This window comes from Megalobrama amblycephala, linkage group LG15 (genome assembly GCF_018812025.1).
Source record: "Megalobrama amblycephala isolate DHTTF-2021 linkage group LG15, ASM1881202v1, whole genome shotgun sequence".
Lineage (NCBI taxonomy): Eukaryota > Metazoa > Chordata > Actinopteri > Cypriniformes > Xenocyprididae > Megalobrama > Megalobrama amblycephala.
Window position 1 is genome coordinate 7,523,345 of NC_063058.1, and position 17,648 is coordinate 7,540,992.

The window sequence follows — 17,648 nt, forward strand, 5'->3', positions numbered from 1 at the left end:
CAGTTAAGAAAACTAAAATGACATGAACTTAATAGACTAGACACCTTGTCTTCTATGTCATTGTGTTAGGAATAAAAGCTTAAGTGTATAGGTGTAATGCAACAGTGTGTACTTATATAAACTAGTTTTGTAGACTACTAAAGACACACACTGCTAACTAACCTAGCTGCTGTATCTGATAAGCTTTTCTAAAAGATATAAGAATATACACCAACTAAATGTATGTAAGATATAAATCCCCATATTTAAAAAGAAACATGTGGCACATTGTCACAAAAAGGATGAATAAAACAGGAAAACATTACATCTGCATCCTGTCCATTGTGCCAAACTTCCTGTTTGATCTTACTAGTGGACATACAACAGCTAAGATAGAGAATATTGTGTAAAGAAATACATTATACAGTGTTGTTGTTTTTTTTGGTCAATGTGTATCTGTGGAACAAACTGAGACAAAGACAAGAGCCTAAAAAAAAACAAGCACATTATGTTGTGTTTTTGTTTGGTTTTATTCAACAGTAGTTTGAAAGCATCATATTGAAAATTATTACACCATGCTAACATCATGAAATTTCCTCCTCTTCACAAGTACTAAATAAACATTAGGAAATATATTGCAATTGTATGTGTGAGCCAATCACGTTCTGAGAACAAATCAAACAGCATGAGGTCTTTTTATACAATCTTAACAGGCTCTGTGTAAGGTTTGGACTTTAATATTTCTTCTACCATTTATTCACATTGCAACCACACGTCAAAAAAAAATCTCGCACAGTATGCGGCTGAACTTGAAGTACTTTAAAACCAGAAAAACCAGAGATTGCGCTAGAAATTCTGCATGAATGTTCTTGAGCTGAACAAAGACAACTATTTATAGAAAAAACGGTCCTCAACAATAAATGAAGGTCCTGATAATTGCAAAATAAAAATATCAGGAGCTGTGCTGTTTAAATGGCGGTACTGTGGTGGTCGGTAACACCTGGTTTTGAAAGATGAATGTTTGAATGTGCTGGAAAACCCAAAGAAAGATGAGAAGGACACTGACATACTGAATCCAGGCAAACTTAATCGTTTCCCAAAAGCCTGGTCGATAGGTAGAAAAAACAGTCAAGGAAATGAAACTCGGATTTGTAAAAATGAAGCTTGAGTCTAGGAATGCACAGAAGTCAGGAAGTGACTTCATGTGTCCAACATGTGCTCGTGAGAGACGAGGTTGAGGCCACAGAGTTAAAAGCATAATGGAACAATTTCATATCATGTGTTTTGTATCAAAATAATGTTATCTAAAAGGAAAATCAGACTTGGTATTAGCATTTTGTTATAGAACAGATGGTTGATGTTAGTAACCAAACATGAAACAATAAAAATATGAAATATATCCTTGAATAGAGTATTCAATATCCTGTTGTTATGTGTCACTTGTTTCGTGTTTGGGCTTGGTTAGTGCGAGTGTCCCGTTTCTGCTTTGTAGTTCTTTTGGCTCTCTCTGTGTGAGATTCTCAGGTGTTTCTTGTATTCTTGTTTGCTTATCTTCCCGTCTTTCATGTTCCTTGGATCCTGCTTCGTGTTTGTATCTGCCTGCCCTCCTTGCTCTCCCTGTGTTACACCTGTACTGTATATATCCTTGAATAGAGTATGTTTAACAACGAAGGGATAATTCACCAAAAAATGTGCATCGCTGCGTCCAAAATCAAATACTTGACAACAGAGTAGTGTGTCCGAATACGCTGTATTTATAAAACAGTAAGTGAAAAGTACCCGGATGACGTGCTTCCGGCGAGATTCTGAAGTGAATGAATGGAAACTTTACCAAACTTTATGGAAATCAATGGAAACTTTACCATCCCATGAGGCCATGGGAGAGGATTTGTGAATGGCAACTGATGCCATAGGTCACATGACAATGACAACATGGTGGATGTATTACCTCCAAATTTCTATGAAGAGCCAATCAAGCCAAAATTCATTATGGCACTCTCACACATAGATTCTACATTCACATACATCCATATTCTACTCTCACTCATGCATGTCTGAAGAAAATATGTGTATGTAAGAGAAGAATGTATGTGTGTGAGAGAGAGTATAGTGGAAACGGAAGGAGTATAATGGAAACGGAAGGCAGGTCCGGCGCGATCATCACGTGACGTTCAGCTTCTCAGCGCCGCCCCGCCGACTTGATGCATTTTGTCAATGAAATACAGGTTTGTGTATGTTTTATTTCATCTATAAAATTCATCTATAAAATCGTTGCTGTGCTGTAAATAATTTTATTTAATGCAAAGCAAACTACAGGGATGCGATGTCAGTAAACGAGTGTCGCATCTGTCTTTCGGATGAAAGAAACACTTGATGCCTCGCGTAAAATTAAAAATGTGTTCCTAAAGATACTGAATATAAATACTTTGGATATTGAAATATGTTCTCAGAACTGTGCACTGATTGTTTATGGGCAGGTTATTGAAGCAGCCAAAGCATCTTTGGCTACGAGTGAGACGGAGGGCAGTGGTCTGAAATGAGTTCCGCTGCCGAACGCGATCCCATCTCCGTTAGGAGAATCAGCATCGTTACGGTGGAAACAGGACGGGAGTTTTGATTACACATGAATAACTTTTAGTTTACCAGTTTTACCAGTAAATGGCTGCAGAGCTCCACTATTTCCTATGTGCTATTTGACTGACTGAAAGACATATTTTCACAAGTTTTTTTCAGTTGGATTCATATCTAAATATTATGAAATCACAATTATAACAATAAAAGCTACTTTTTGTCAAAGTTGGGAAAGACTGGTTTAGATCATTTAATCTGTAAGTACTAAATAAGCTATATCATATATAAATAAATAAATCAACCCTTTATGCTGGGTAAAATGAGCCCAACCTGTGTTCTGTCCTAAGTTTACCCAGCCCTTGTATGTGAAAGGAGAATGTAAGTGTGTGAGAGTGTAGAAATGTATGTATGTGAAAGGAGAATGTATGTATGTGAATGTATGTATTCTCCCCCTCGGAACACGATTTCTACAAGAACAATCTGCCACCCAACTTTGGCCGAGGGAAAAACCCACAACCAAAATGAAATTTCATTTTTGGGTGAACTATCCCATTGTTGTAAAACATACTCTATTTGTGTATTTTTATTGTTTCATATGATACTTGGTTACCAACATCAACGACGAAATGGACTAAATTTGTTTTTTAACACAAGATTTTTAAAAAATAATGAATTATACTAAATTAACTATAATGACAGTTGTACTAAAATGAGTTTACTGAAAATTCTGTCATCATTTACCTTTATGTTGTTCCAAACCTGTATGACTTTCGTTCAAACATTCGTATAAACATTGATCAGCGAACAGAAGCTCAACCGAACCTGCTTGAGAACAAATCTCTTGCTGAAGCTAAAACGTGAAAACGCACCTCATTGGTTCTTACAGAAGCACAAACGCGCTGCGTAACACACGATAATGAACATCATTGGTTTTTGCAGAAGCACAAATGCGCTGCGTAACACGATAATGAACCTCAATGGTTCTTACGGAAGCTCAAACGTACTGCGTAACATACGATAATGAACCTCAATGGTTCTTGCTGAAGCTCAAACGTACTGCGTAACATGATAATGAACCTCACTGGTTCTTACAGAAGCTCAAGCGTGCTGCGTAACACGAGAATGAAGCTCATTGGTTCTTGCTGAAGCTCAAACGTGCTGCGTAACACATGGTAATGAACCTCATTGGTTCTTACAGAAGCTCAAACGTGCTGCGTAACACACGATAATGAACCTCAATGGTTCTTACAGAAGCACAAACGCGCTGCGTAACACAATAATGAAGCTCACTGGTTCTTACAGAAGCACAAACGCGCTGCGTAACACACGATAATGAACCTCAATGGTTCTTACAGAAGCACAAACGCGCTGCGTGACACAATAATGAAGCTCACTGGTCCTTGCTGAAGCTCAAACGTGCTGCGTAACACACGATAATGAACCTCAATGGTTCTTACGGAAGCTCAAACGTGCTGCGTAACATACGATAATGAACCTCAATGGTTCTTGCTGAAGCTCAAACGCACTGCGTAACATGATAATGAACCTCACTGGTTCTTACTGAAGCTCAAGAGTGCTGCGTAACACCAGAATGAAGCTCATTGGTTCTTGCTGAAGCTCAAACGTGCTGCGTAACACATGGTAATGAACCTCACTGGTTCTTACAGAAGCTCAAACGTGCTGCGTAACACACAATAATGAACCTCACTGGTTCTTACAGAAGCTCAAGCGTGCTGCGTAACACGAGAATGAAGCTCATTGGTTCTTGCTGAAGCTCAAACGTGCTGTGTAACACACGATAATGAACCTCACTGGTTCTTACAGAAGCTCAAGCGTGCTGCGTAACACACGATAATGAACCTCAATGGTTCTTACAGAAGCACAAACGCGCTGCGTAACACACGATAATGAACCTCAATGGTTCTTACAGAAGCTCAAACGTGCTGCGTAACACAATAATGAAGCTCACTGGTTCTTACAGAAGCACAAACGCGCTGCGTAACACACGATAATGAACCTCAATGGTTCTTACAGAAGCACAAACGCGCTGCGTAACACAATAATGAAGCTCACTGGTCCTTACTGAAGCTCAAACGTGCTGCGTAACACACGATAATGAACCTTACTGGTTCTTACAGAAGCTCAAACATGCTGCGTAACACAATAATGAACCTCACTGGTTCTTACAGAAGCTCAAACGTGCTGCGTAACACACGATAATGAACCTTACTGGTTCTTACAGAAGCACAAACGTGCTGCGTAACACAATAATGAAGCTCACTGGTTCTTACAGAAGCTCAAACGTGCTGCGTAACACAATAATGAACCTCACTGGTTCTTACAGAAGCTCAAACATGCTGCGTAACACAATAATGAAGCTCACTGGTTCTTACAGAAGCTCAAACGTGCTGCGTAACACACGATAATGAACCTTACTGGTTCTTACAGAAGCACAAACGTGCTGCGTAACACAATAATGAAGCTCACTGGTTCTTACAGAAGCTCAAACGTGCTGCGTAACACAATAATGAACCTCACTGGTTCTTACAGAAGCTCAAACATGCTGCGTAACACAATAATGAAGCTCACTGGTTCTTACAGAAGCTCAAACGTGCTGCGTAACACACGATAATGAACCTCACTGGTTCTTACAGAAGCTCAAACATGCTGCGTAACACACGAGAATAAAACTTGCACAGGCTGTCTATGGAGGGACAGAAAGCTCACAGATTTTATTAAAAATATCTTACTTTGTGTTCCGAAGATGAACGAAAATCTTATGGATGTGGAACGGCATGAGGGTGAGTAATTAATGACAGAATTTTCATTTTGGGTGAACTAACCCTTTAAACCGCTAAAACAAAGACATGCATTTTTGGAATTTATGCAGAATATTAAGAATGAGATTCTGAATATTCTGTGTGTGTTCAGAATATCATACATATACATTATATATACACTTATACAGTATCTCACAAAAGTGAGTACACCCCTCACATTTTAGCAACTATTTTAGTATATCTTCTCAAGTGACAATACTATAGAAATGAAACTTGGATATATTTTAGAGTAGTCAATGTGCTGCTTGTATAGCAGTATAGATTTACTGTCCTCTGAAAATAACTCAACATACAGCCATTATTGTCAAAATAGCTGGCAACAAAAGTGAGTACACCCTAAGTGATAACAGTTGTATGTCGTTTAACCATGCAAAGACTCATGTCCTATTCATCATGTTCATGTTTTTGTCTGCTTGACAGGACCATACAAATGTGTGTATCTTGTATTAGAGCAGTTAAAATTTGGTGCTTTGAGTACAATTCTCTCATACTGATCACTGGATGTTCAACATGGCACCTCATGGCAAAGAACTCTCTGAGGATTTGAGAATTAGAATCGTTGCTCTCCACAAAGATGGCCTAGGCTATAAGAAGATCGGTCACACCCTGAAACTGAGTTACAGTACAGTGGCCAGGGTCATAGAGAGAGGTTTTCCAAGACAGGTTCCACTCGGAACAGGCCAAAGAAGTTGAATCAAAGAAGTTAAGACCTTGTGCTGTGAGTCAGGTGCAGAAGATGGCTTCAAAAAACAGATGCATGAGTGCTGCCAGCTTTGCTTTAGAGGTTTCAGAAGTGTGAGGTCAGCTTGTCAGTGCTCAGACCATACGTCACACACTGCAACAAGTCGGTTTGCATGGCCATCATCCCAGAAGGAAGGCTCTTCTGAAGCTGGCTCACAAGAAAGCCCGCAAACAGTTTGCTGAAGACAACCTGTCCAAAAGCATGAATTACTGGAACCATTTCCTGTGGTCTGATGAGACTAAGATGGCTCAGATGGTGTCCAGCATGTGTTGTGACGCCCTGGTGAGGAGTACCAAGAAGACTGTGTCTTGTCTACAGTCAAGCATGGTGGTGGGAGCATCATGGTCTGGGGCTGCATGATTGCTGCTGGTACTGGGGAGCTCTGCTTCATTGAGGGAAGTTGTAGCCTAATGGATAGAGAGTCGGACCCAAATGTCATGAGTTCGAGTCTCAGGTCCGGCAGGGTTTGTCGGTGAGGGGAGTGAATATCCAGCGCTCTCCCCACCTTCAATACCACGACTGAGGTGAGACCCTTGAGCAAGGCACCGTAACCCCAACTGCTCCCCGGGCGCCGCAGCAATGGCTGCCCACTGTTTCGGGTGTGTGTTCACAGTGTGTGTGTTCACTGCTGTGTGTGTTCACTTGGATGGGTTAAATGCAGAGCACAAATTCCAAGTATGGGTCACCATACTTAGCCACAAGTCACTTCACTTCACTTTAGAAACATGGATTCCAACATGTACTGTGACATTCTGAAGCAGAACATGATGCCCTCCCTTCAGAAACTGGGCTGAACGGCATGATAATGACCCCAAACATACCACCAAGATGACAACTGCCTTGCTGAGGAAGCTGAAGGTGAAGGTGATGGAGTGGCCAAGTATGTCTCCAGACCTGAACCCTATTGAGCACCTGTGGGGCATCCTCATGCGGGAGGTGGAAAAGTGTTGTGTCTAACATCCAGTGGCTCCGTGATGTCAATATGGAGGGGTGGAAGAGGATCCCAGCAAAAACCTGTGCAGCTCTGGTGAATTCCATGCCCAGGAGGATTAAGGCAGTGCTGGAAAATAATGGTGCTTGGCATGTTCACCTAGGGTGTACTCACTTTTGTTGCCAGTTATTTAGACAATAATGGCTGTATGTTGAGTTATTTTCAGAGAACAGTAAATCTGTACTGCTATACAAGCTGCTCATTGACTACTCCATAGTATATCCAATTTTCATTTCTATAGTATTGTCCCTTGAGAACATATAACAAAATGATTGCTGAAATGTGAGGGGTGTACTCACTTTTGTGAGATACTGTATAAACATATATATAAACACACCGAGCATGTGAAGGATATCTCATAGTCTCTACTGGATAGTTGATCTGTGCACTGATCTGGAATGGAGCATTTGCAGCTCTGCCAACCGTCCACACGGGAATGACACCAGACAGATGAGTTGTCACTGTGTGTGAGAAATGGACTGTTTAAAGATAGAGAGACTACTGGGGAAAAAAGTGTCATTTCAGCTGAAACAAATGCAGCCTAGCAGCACATGAATGCCTGCATAACCACACAATGCATGCTTACTGATGTGTTGACATTTGAAATTGATAAGAACACACACACACACACACACACACATCTCATTGGGTGATTAACAATGAAAAGATCATGTAACTCAAAACATTCTGAGAGCAGGTTCTTACAGTTTCTCTGCTGGTAAAGTCTAATGATGTTGGCCAGGTCATATGTACTTGCAAACGGACTGGATCCATCAATCACTGATACCTAGGAAAGGCAATTCAAAATGAATATGTCATCTCTGCAAATTAATGACACACACTTTACACATCAACCATATTCTGACAGCAAGGCCTGCTAACATTTTTATGTAAATTGTGGTTTGCTCATTTATTTAGAATTTAGGACTGTAAGGAAAATCTATGCAAATACATTCCAAGATATTTCCATTGCTAATGTTTTAATTTAAGATCTTCCTGCTGACACACTTTTGACAAGATTATGGCATTGCAAGTCAAACCGGTTCAGTATCAAAGCTACGTTTCCTGCAATGGCGCTCCGTCACATTACTACTAATCATGTTAAAATAGGTAATTCACTGATGAGCTTTAAATGCAGCAGCTTTCGACTCAGGCATGTTCAGATATACTCACATTGTAGGTACTATGTAAACCTCGGTGAGGAAGAGGTGTTCGCTGGTTTAGCTTCAGGTCTCCACAGATGGACAGCTGAGAACCTGGGACAGGTGAGGAATGCTGCACAAAGGCAAGTGTCTGCATCACAACAGTAGACATTCGCTAGACAGATGGACAGATAAACACAGACGGATGAATCAGATGGAAACTGAGCTGCATTTCCTTAGAGTATGCAAACCCCCACAGAGCTACACATGTATATAATGTTCCAATTCTAAGTGAGAAGTTGTTACATGACTTCTGTATTATGATCTTTTTATTGTTATTATTATAATTTATTGCTATATTTAGCATTTGTATATACAATATTGTCTTTTTAATGTAGTTTTAATATTATTTTCTCTACATAGGCTACTTTCTAAATGTTACCATTTTCTGGTTTAATGCTTTGGCAATACTAAATGTATTTTTTGTCATGCCAATAAATTTTTCTGAAACATTTTATTTGTGGTATGTAGGAATGCACTGAATACACACAAACAGCTGGTATGAGAAGGTAAGGAGAAGTTGAATGCTGAACATCTGCTCTTCTGGTTTGAGTGGGATGTTGATCTGAAGCGTGAGGAGGTCAGATTTCCCATCCTGGTTCCTGTCCTCCTCCTGGGCCTGAATAACGAACAAACCAGTGCAGCTTTCAATAGCTATAATCAGTGTTGGGGAAAGTTACTTTTACAAGTAATGCATTAAAATAATATAAAAATATCTAATTGACTCTTCGCCGGGAGTTTGATCGACAAGCGATCTAACCAATAACGCTGAATCCACCATTTTGTCTGACAAAGCAGTCAAGAGTTAGAAGATTAACCTCGGTGGACTTGAAGTTGAAAAATGGTGTGTATTGACATCTTTCCGCGTTTGAAACAACATTCCCTCTGATGTTCATTCATGTTTATTTGATGCTATAAATTAACTAGTAGGAAGAGTTGATCGGTTTTCGAGCCGCTTGAGCTGAGGCGCTACAGCAATCTGTCACGACACATTAAAGAGCCACAAAACGGTTTTTATTGTGCGAATTTCTTTAAAAAAATTACAATATGAAAGCTGGGACTTTGTTTAATATCATAAGTAACCTGCTCTGTCTTGTCTGTCGACGTGTTGTCAGTATCCTCTTTGCGCCGTGATGTATTTCGATGTATATCACGGTGTGTGGCGTGACAGCGCCATGGCTTGTCGGACAAAGCAACAGTAACTAAGGGGGGCGGGTCTTTGCGAAGGGTCAATTGCGTTACTTTTTATGGAAAGTAATGCGTTACATTACTTTTGCGTTACTTTTTCGCACCTGGGCTTGCTTGTTTTTTGTTTTTTTTATTACAACAAAAAAAGTGGCAAATGTAAAGGCCCTTTCACACCAAAAGTGATATGAATAAGCTTCAGGCTGATCTGCTTTATCTAAAGTAATTTTTGCTTATTATTATGGTTAAATTTGATCATCAAAGGTCAGCAGCAAAGACACTGGTTAATAAAGTGAGATTAAATACATAAAGTATATAATACATTTGATTATTGCAGATTTGTGCAATATTCTGAGATTGCATTTCACCGTTTTTATTCATAAATGCTCACATTTAGTCTAGAACTACAATAATCATCATGTTGTTCACATACACAGGGTTGGGGGGGAAACGAAATACATGTAACTTAGTTACGTATTTAAAATATAAAATTTAAGTAACTATTTCATTACAATTACATTTTAATAATTTTTAACAAAATAAGAGGGATCATAAACAATTCATGTTATTTTTATTTAGTACTGTCCTGAATAAGCTATTTCACATAACAGATGTGTACATATATTCCATAAGACAAAATGGCTCAATTTATAAAACCCATTAAAAAATGTACATACCCTTGAATCTTAACTGTCCTGTCATTACCTGGATGATCCACGAATGTTTTCATGTTTTGCGATAGTTTGTAAATCCCTTTTAATTGTTAAAAAAGCTAATTCTGACAGAATTGTGAGATATAAACTCATTATTGCAAGTTATAAAGTCAGAATTGCATGATAAAAACTTTTTTTCTGGGAAATTACAAGTTTATATCTCACAATTCTGGCTTCTTTTCTCACAATTCTAACTTTTTTTCTCAATATTGCGAGTTTATTTCTCACAATTCTGACTTTATAACTCACAATTGTAGCTTTATATCCCACCATTCTGAGAAAGAAGTCAGAATTGTAAGATAAAAACTCGCAATTATAGCTTTTTGTGTGTGTGTGTTACATACTTATTAATATTCCAAAGTATTCTAAAATATTTAGATTAAGTTCCAAAACTTGGGTAATCTAACGAAATACGTTGCAAATGACTTTTTAAAGCAGGTATTTTGTAATCTGTAGTGAAATACAATTTAAAAGTAACCTACCTAGCCCTGTTCAGTGTTCACACAACCTCTTTGCACTTCAGTGTTGCCAATTTAGCACTTTTGGTGTTAGATTTAGCAACTTTTCAGACTACCCTAGCAACTTTTTTTCCAAAAAGCACCTAGCAACAAATTTAGCTATTTTTAAAATTTATTTGGCAACTTTTGCAAAGTGACTCAAACAATAAAAAAAGCTCATATTTTCATCTAATTTACACAAAAAGAGGAAACCATTGAACAGCTAGCTAGCCAAGCAGCACATCAGCCTGGAGAGACCTGAAGAAAGATGCCTAACAGTACACACATCATATGTGAATTAAGTTGATAGTTGCAATTTTTCAATAATAATTGTTCATTTATGATACAGCATGTTATTAGCTTGTACCTAAACTTGTTCGGTAAGAAAAAAATTATAGAAAAATGGAAAAGGTACTGGTAATTTTCTGCCAGGACATTATCTGTTAAGTTGTAACCCTGTGTAACCCCAAAACACAAAATGCAATGCGTAATTTAAAACACCTGTGAAAAATCAATACAGATAATTCCTTCATATATTCCTTCGTACATTGTGTTACTTTTTTTTCAGACTTTTTTTTTTTTTTGAGTGTAGCACACAAACTACCAATACATTTGCTTAAAACTGTAATTGTTAAAAGTTTACTAGTTAATAAAAAAATAAAATGTAATTGTTCAAAAATGTGAAACTGTTCAATAATTCAATATTGTATTTAAAAATAAAAATATCTGATCATAAATATATTTATATTATAAATAAAATGTTTATTTTTTTATGAACAAATCTAAATGAACATATTTCAAACCATTTTTATGTGTAATCTACGCAATATGCAGTTTTGCGTCATGGTTACGCGATGACGTCATCACGCAATGACATCACAATGTAATTTGAAAACTTTTAGCAAAAAATCAGCCTGCCTTTAGCAACTTCCACTGAAAATTAGTTGGCAACACTGCTGCACTTACACCGTGTCTACACCGGACACGAGTGGCACGATGCAATGTGACAAAAGACAACAGAACCCAATAAAATCAGTGATGTTGTCTACACTGGATGCAGCGTTCAAGCTCAAATGTTTTGCTATTGTTTCTGACAAGTTGAACAGGTTTGCGACAGGTCGAACAACATGTTTCCTGAAAATGGTGTGCAACGGGGTATGAGATACTCTTTCTCTTCTTTGGTAGGTGTGTCAAAAATGTCAGCCCAATGAGCAGCAACATGTACAGTGCTCAGCGTAAATGAGCACACCCCCTTTGAAAAGTAACCTTTTAAACAATATCTCAATGAACACAGAAACAATTTCCATTAAAGCTGCAAGCAGTGATGAACGGGCCCTCACACCCGGGGCCACCGCCACCCGGTAGCCTTAGGAAAACAGTGAATAGTGGGTAACATGCATGTAAGTGAGTAAATACAGGAGAAATATGGCAAAGTCATTTCGACGTGCCACACTTCCTGCTGACAACAGGTGGCGCTTTGACTGTAATTGAATATTACCATGTAGATGTCTTTAGGCCAGGACTATTATCAAACGTGAAGTTTGGGGCAGATTGGACATTGTATGTTGGCGTTACAACGACTTCCTATTTTGCACGATTTAACGTGTTTCTTGTATGTTTGGTACTTCGTGGCATATTGAAATGTGTTTCTAGGAGTGAATTACAGTGCAAAGCATGCCATTTCCTGTTGCCACCAGGTGGCGCTATGATTAACTGAATATTGGTATATAGATGTCATATAGGCCAGGACTCTTATCACACATACGAAGTTTGGGGCAGATCGAACACTGTATGCCTTAGTTACAACAGCTTCCTCGTTCATGGTGAAACATCAGACTTTGTCAGGCTGCCACGGACACGCCCTTCAACGAAAACTCAAGATCTTTGCAATTTAACATTGCTATTGCCTTAAGATTAGACTGACAACATATGATATGGTTCTGGTTAAATCTCTTAGAGGAGTTAATCACAGTTTAAAACATTACATTTCCTGTTGCCCACAGGTGTGGGCAACAGGAAATGTATTGGCATGTAGATGTCTTCAGGCCAGGACTCTAATAAAACATATGACGTTTGGGGCAGATCGAACACTGTATTTCTTAGTTACAACAGCTTCCTCATTCATGGTGAAACATCAGACTTTGTCAGGCTGCCACGGACACGCCCTTCAACGAAAACTCAAGATCTTTGCAATTTAACGAAGCCTTAAGATTAGACTGACAACATATGATATGGTTCTGGTTAAATCTCTAAGAGGAGTTAATCACAGTTTAAAACATTATATTTCCTGTTGCCCACAGGTGGCGCTATGACTGTAACTGAATATTGGCATGTAGATGTCTTCAGGCCAGGACTCTAATAAAACATGTTAAGTTTGGGGCAGATCGGACGTTGAATGCCCAAGTTATAACAACTTCCTGTTTCATGGCAAAACATCGAACTTTGTCAAGCCACCACAGACACACCCTTCGGCGAAAACTCAAGATCTTCGGATTTTGCACCCAGGGACTTTTTTGTAGGTATCGGGCTGTTACATGTGTTTACCGAATTTCATACCTGTACGTGAAATGTAGCACGAAGGACGCTTAATTGAAATTTTGTAGGTGGCTATCAAGCCACACCAAATTCTGAAACCCATATCAGACGTAAATTTTCACCACTTCTGACGAGTGTGCAAAGTTTCATGAGTTTGAGCGTGTTTAGGCCCTCAAAAATGTGATTCATTTCAGAGAACAAGAATAATTGACTGAGCAATTACAATAGGGTCCTCACACCATCGGTGCGCGGCCCCTAAAAATGTTGACAAGAGTAAGTTTAATATAACATCTGTTTAACTTATAACATGAAAGTAAGGTTAATAATTTCGATTATAATTTCGTTGTATGTTTTTTTACAATGACAATAAAAGAAGAATTGAAATCAATATAACTTAGATTACACATTTTTCAGTTTTACTCAAATTAGGGTGATGCAAAAATGAGTACACCCCACAACAAAAACTACTACATCTAGTACTTTTTATGGCCTTCATGACTTTTAATGACGTCTTCTAGGCATGGAATGAACAAGTTGGTGACATTTTGCAACATCTATCGTTCTCCATTCTTCAAGAATTACCTCTTTTAAAGACTCAACTTATCTCTTCAGAATTTCCCATGGGTGTTCGATTGGATTCAGATAAGGAGCCACTGAATCACTTTCACCCTTTCACCTTTGCGACGCCATACAGTTTTGAAGCCATCAGTTCCAAAAACATTTATCTTGGTCTCATCACTCCAGAGTATAGAGTCCCAGTAGTCTTCATCTTTGTCAGCATGGGCCCTGGCAAACTCTAGGTGGGCTTTATTGTGCCTGGGCTTTAGGAGAGGCTTCTTTCATGGACGGCACCCATGCATGCCATTCCTCTGGAGTGTACGCCGTATTGTGTCATGGGAAATAGTCACCCCAGTTTGGCTTTCTACTTCTTTAGATAACTGTAGTGAACTTGCATGCCGATTTTCTTCAACCCTTCTCATCAGAAGACGCTCCTGTCGAGGTGTTAACTTCCGTGGACGACCTGGACGTCTCTGTAAGATGGTTGCAGTTCCATCTTTTTTACATTTTTGAACCACTTTTGCTACAGTATTCTGACTGATAAGTAAAGCTTTGCTGATCTTCTTGTAGCCTTCACCTTTCTGGTGTAAAGAAATTATTTTCGTTCTCAGGTCTTGTGACATTTCTCTTCCATGTGGTGCCATTGCTGACAGCATGAAATGGGAAGGGGTTTTAACACTCTTTTATAGTCAAGCTGTCTGCTGGACACCTGTGTAATGAATAATTAGACTCACCTGTGGTTGAATTCTTGTTAAATTAGACATTTGTAGTCTAAAATTTAGCTTTGCTCCAGAGACTTTCAGTGGAGTGTACTCACTTTTGCATCACCCTAATTTGAGAAAAACTGAAAATTTTGTTCTCTAAGTTATATTATTAACCTAACTTTCATGTTATAAGTTAAACAGATGTTATATAAAACTTAGTCTTGTCAATATTTAGGAAATTGTTTTTGTGTTCATTGAGATATTGTTTAAAATGTTACTTTTCAAAGGGGGTGTACTCATTTACGCTGAGCACTGTATATAACCACACGGTATAAGAGACAGCTCGCACAATGGGTCCAAGTAAAGTCGTTTACAAATGTGTCCGCTGCAGCTTGGTATATGCAACAATTTAAGATATTAGAAGACATGTTTGTCGTAAGGGTTTTATAGTAAAAATAAAGCATATCAATTCTTCAAAAAAGAACACAAAGAATGGCCTTGTCAGCTTCAACGCACCATTTCCGTTTAAAAAAACGTTTTGTCGGGGCTGAATGCAGCCCTGATGCCTCGTTCTATTTATGACATACCAGTGACTACTGACACGAAGGACAAATGCTTAACGGGTGCATTGTTGCATCCAGTGTAACCGGCTTTTAGATGTTGCTACGCGAGCGACAACGGTCGCGTCTGGTGTAGACACGGTGTTACTCACAATTTCTCTCAACATGGCAACAGGAGAGCCATCAGTCAATACATGGGAAAAACAAAGGAACTTGTGTTACTTGTTTGAAAAAGTAACAATATTTTGTTGTAAATTTAAAGGGGGGGTATCACACATAGTTTCTGCCAATCTCATGTTAATCTTGAGTACATATAGAGTAACAATGCATCCTTCATATCTCCGAAAAGTCTTTAGTTTTGTCATATTTATAAAAGATAGATACGCTAAACCGAGTCTTTCCGGAAAAAGCAGAGATCCTTGAGGGCGGAGCTAAAGAGCCATGAGCGCGCGCAGCTTCTGATGTCTGTTAGCTGCGACATCATTATAAATACAAAGGGAACAAAAACGTTCATGTTGTTTACATTTTATGCACTTGTGCGCCGATTGCCAACAAAACACAGACATCTTATGCAGCTTTACTCATCACCAATCTGCAAATCCAGCGCAGTACTGGGACTTGTTTACAAAGTATTCATCACCGAAATCCCGGGAACAAACAAACATACATGCACAACTCCGTTGCTGCCCCGGAAAAACAAACTTCATCCACTGTTCCCTTAACGCTGGGTTCTTTGCGAAGCTGAAAAAGGTAATCTTTCCCTCACAACCAAAAACACACTCCTTTGGTGACAGTAGCTGCGTCTCATTTTGGAGGCTGTGTCCTTCGGAGATCGCATTTAAAGGCTGCATACGTCATCAAGGATGTCATATTTAAAAAACATAACCGTAATAAAATTGACTGATATTCATTGTGAGGTGTAAAATACTGTAATTTCTTTCTTACGTTGCAATCTAATGGTTATTTTTCTTAAATGAGACTGCCTCTGTGTCCTCGATGGGACACAGCCATTGTCGAAAAATCTCTCGGCTTCCGTATACCCGAACAAAACGTGTTGATGGGCGTGCTCTTGCTCTTGCTCTGGGTGATGTGTGTGTGCACGCTTATCAGGGAGAAGTGCCTATACAAGGAATTCTGCCCTTTATTACATGATAAAGGGCCATACTAGAAAAAAACTCCCCGAACCCGGAAGTAGTCATTTGGCACAGAAATACTCCGTCATACGTTCAACTCGTGTTTTGAAACTTTGGCTATGTTTAGCAGAGGTGTAAAGTATTTGAGTAAATGTAAATTGTTACTGTACTTAAGTATCATTTTGGCTACTTTGTAGTTGTACTGAGTATCAAAGATATTGGCAACTTTTACTCTCTACTTGACTACATTTTTGAGCAAGTAAATGTACTTTTTACTCCACTACATTTGTGATGTTACAAATTACATTTTTCATGGCAGCTAACTTTTTCTGCAGCAGTTTATTTCTGCTGTAAAGAAGCGATATCGCCATCTAAGTGCATTGAAGGTACTATATAGGTACTGCATTTTGCCTTTACCCCCCCTCCTCTTAAAAGTAATGCATTACTTTACTTAAAGTAATCTGATTACGTAACTCGCGTTACTTGTAATGCGTTACCCCAAACACTGGCTATAATATGCTTCCAGATTCCACTATTGCAAATTAGCTATGGTAGCTAAATTAAACATATAAGAAGTTTATATTTCAACAGTTTCATACTCACAGAGACAGATGGGATGCGTAAATTATCTCCGATCAGTCGATTAAAGTTGGGAAAAGTGCTCCATGCTACATAATTCCCTGCTGTGTCTGTTGCTCCAATCAGAATGATGTCATACTGGAACTGGATGACTGGCTGCTCCTCATATGTGCTCCTCTTCAGCCAGAACCCTGTTCACAGCAACAACCAGAGCCGCTTTATTTTATCCCATTTTTGGGATTTTGGAAATAATTTGTTTGGAATAAAATGCAGCTTACCTTGACTTCTATAGGCCACCAGAAGAGGTGAAATATAAGTGAGGCATAAAACCACACAGACAAACAGTGTTGCTCTCGTGCAAACACTTGTTCTGTATCTTATTAAAGCGGGATGGGCGTACACGTCATAAAAAGCCATTGTTTTTAATATCGCAGTAAATATAAACTTCCATCCAGCAATTCAAAACACCATTTAAACACATGTATATCATTTGAGCTGTGCATGCGTTGACAAATATATGTACTAATAAAGATCAACAAAAGCTTTTTGGCTTAATAGGATTACACTTTTGACAACAAAAAACTTAATAAAGCTCAGTCCAGCAAGAACAACACGCGCACTGATTGTTCCGGTGGCTCAGCGTCGTCAGTTCACCATAGCAACAGCCCGAAACTCAGCCGTGCGCGAAGCACGCGTATAATAATCATTCGATAATTATCTGATTTATGTTAAAAACAAAAACTATGAGTTTAATCATGTGGTTTCTGCAGTCGTAGAGGCGTATTTGCGGCAAATACATGCGAATTCGTGTAGGAAACCCCCCGAATCGACGGAATGGTACGGCCGAGCTTTGACGTAA

At 38.9% G+C, this 17,648-nt stretch overlaps 1 protein-coding gene across 1 annotated transcript; it reads right to left on the minus strand.

The window, feature by feature from the left end:
* Positions 1 to 490: 490 nt before the first annotated feature.
* tmem231 (transmembrane protein 231) lies at positions 491 to 17,645 on the minus strand. The gene is made up of 7 exons (XM_048159621.1): positions 17,068 to 17,645; positions 16,814 to 16,980; positions 8,816 to 8,944; positions 8,297 to 8,440; positions 7,829 to 7,910; positions 7,479 to 7,584; positions 491 to 1,094 (listed from the first exon to the last, which is right to left on the minus strand). The coding sequence occupies exons 1-7, from the start codon at positions 17,204 to 17,206 to the stop codon at positions 932 to 934; spliced, it is 930 nt and encodes a 309-aa protein (XP_048015578.1). The 5' UTR covers positions 17,207 to 17,645; the 3' UTR covers positions 491 to 931.
* Positions 17,646 to 17,648: the final 3 nt, after the last annotated feature.

Bases quoted from the DNA above. Each gene is read 5' to 3' on its own strand.
- tmem231 (XM_048159621.1), bottom strand. From the start codon at position 17,206: ATGGCTTTTTATGACGTGTACGCCCATCCCGCTTTAATAAGATACAGA. The intron at 16,981-17,067 runs GTAAGCTGCATT...TGCTGTGAACAG, and splicing joins GGTGGCCTATAGAAGTCAAG to GGTTCTGGCTGAAGAGGAGC. The intron at 8,441-8,815 runs GTGTGTATTCAG...CCATCTGTCTAG, and splicing joins CCTTCTCATACCAGCTGTTT to CGAATGTCTACTGTTGTGAT.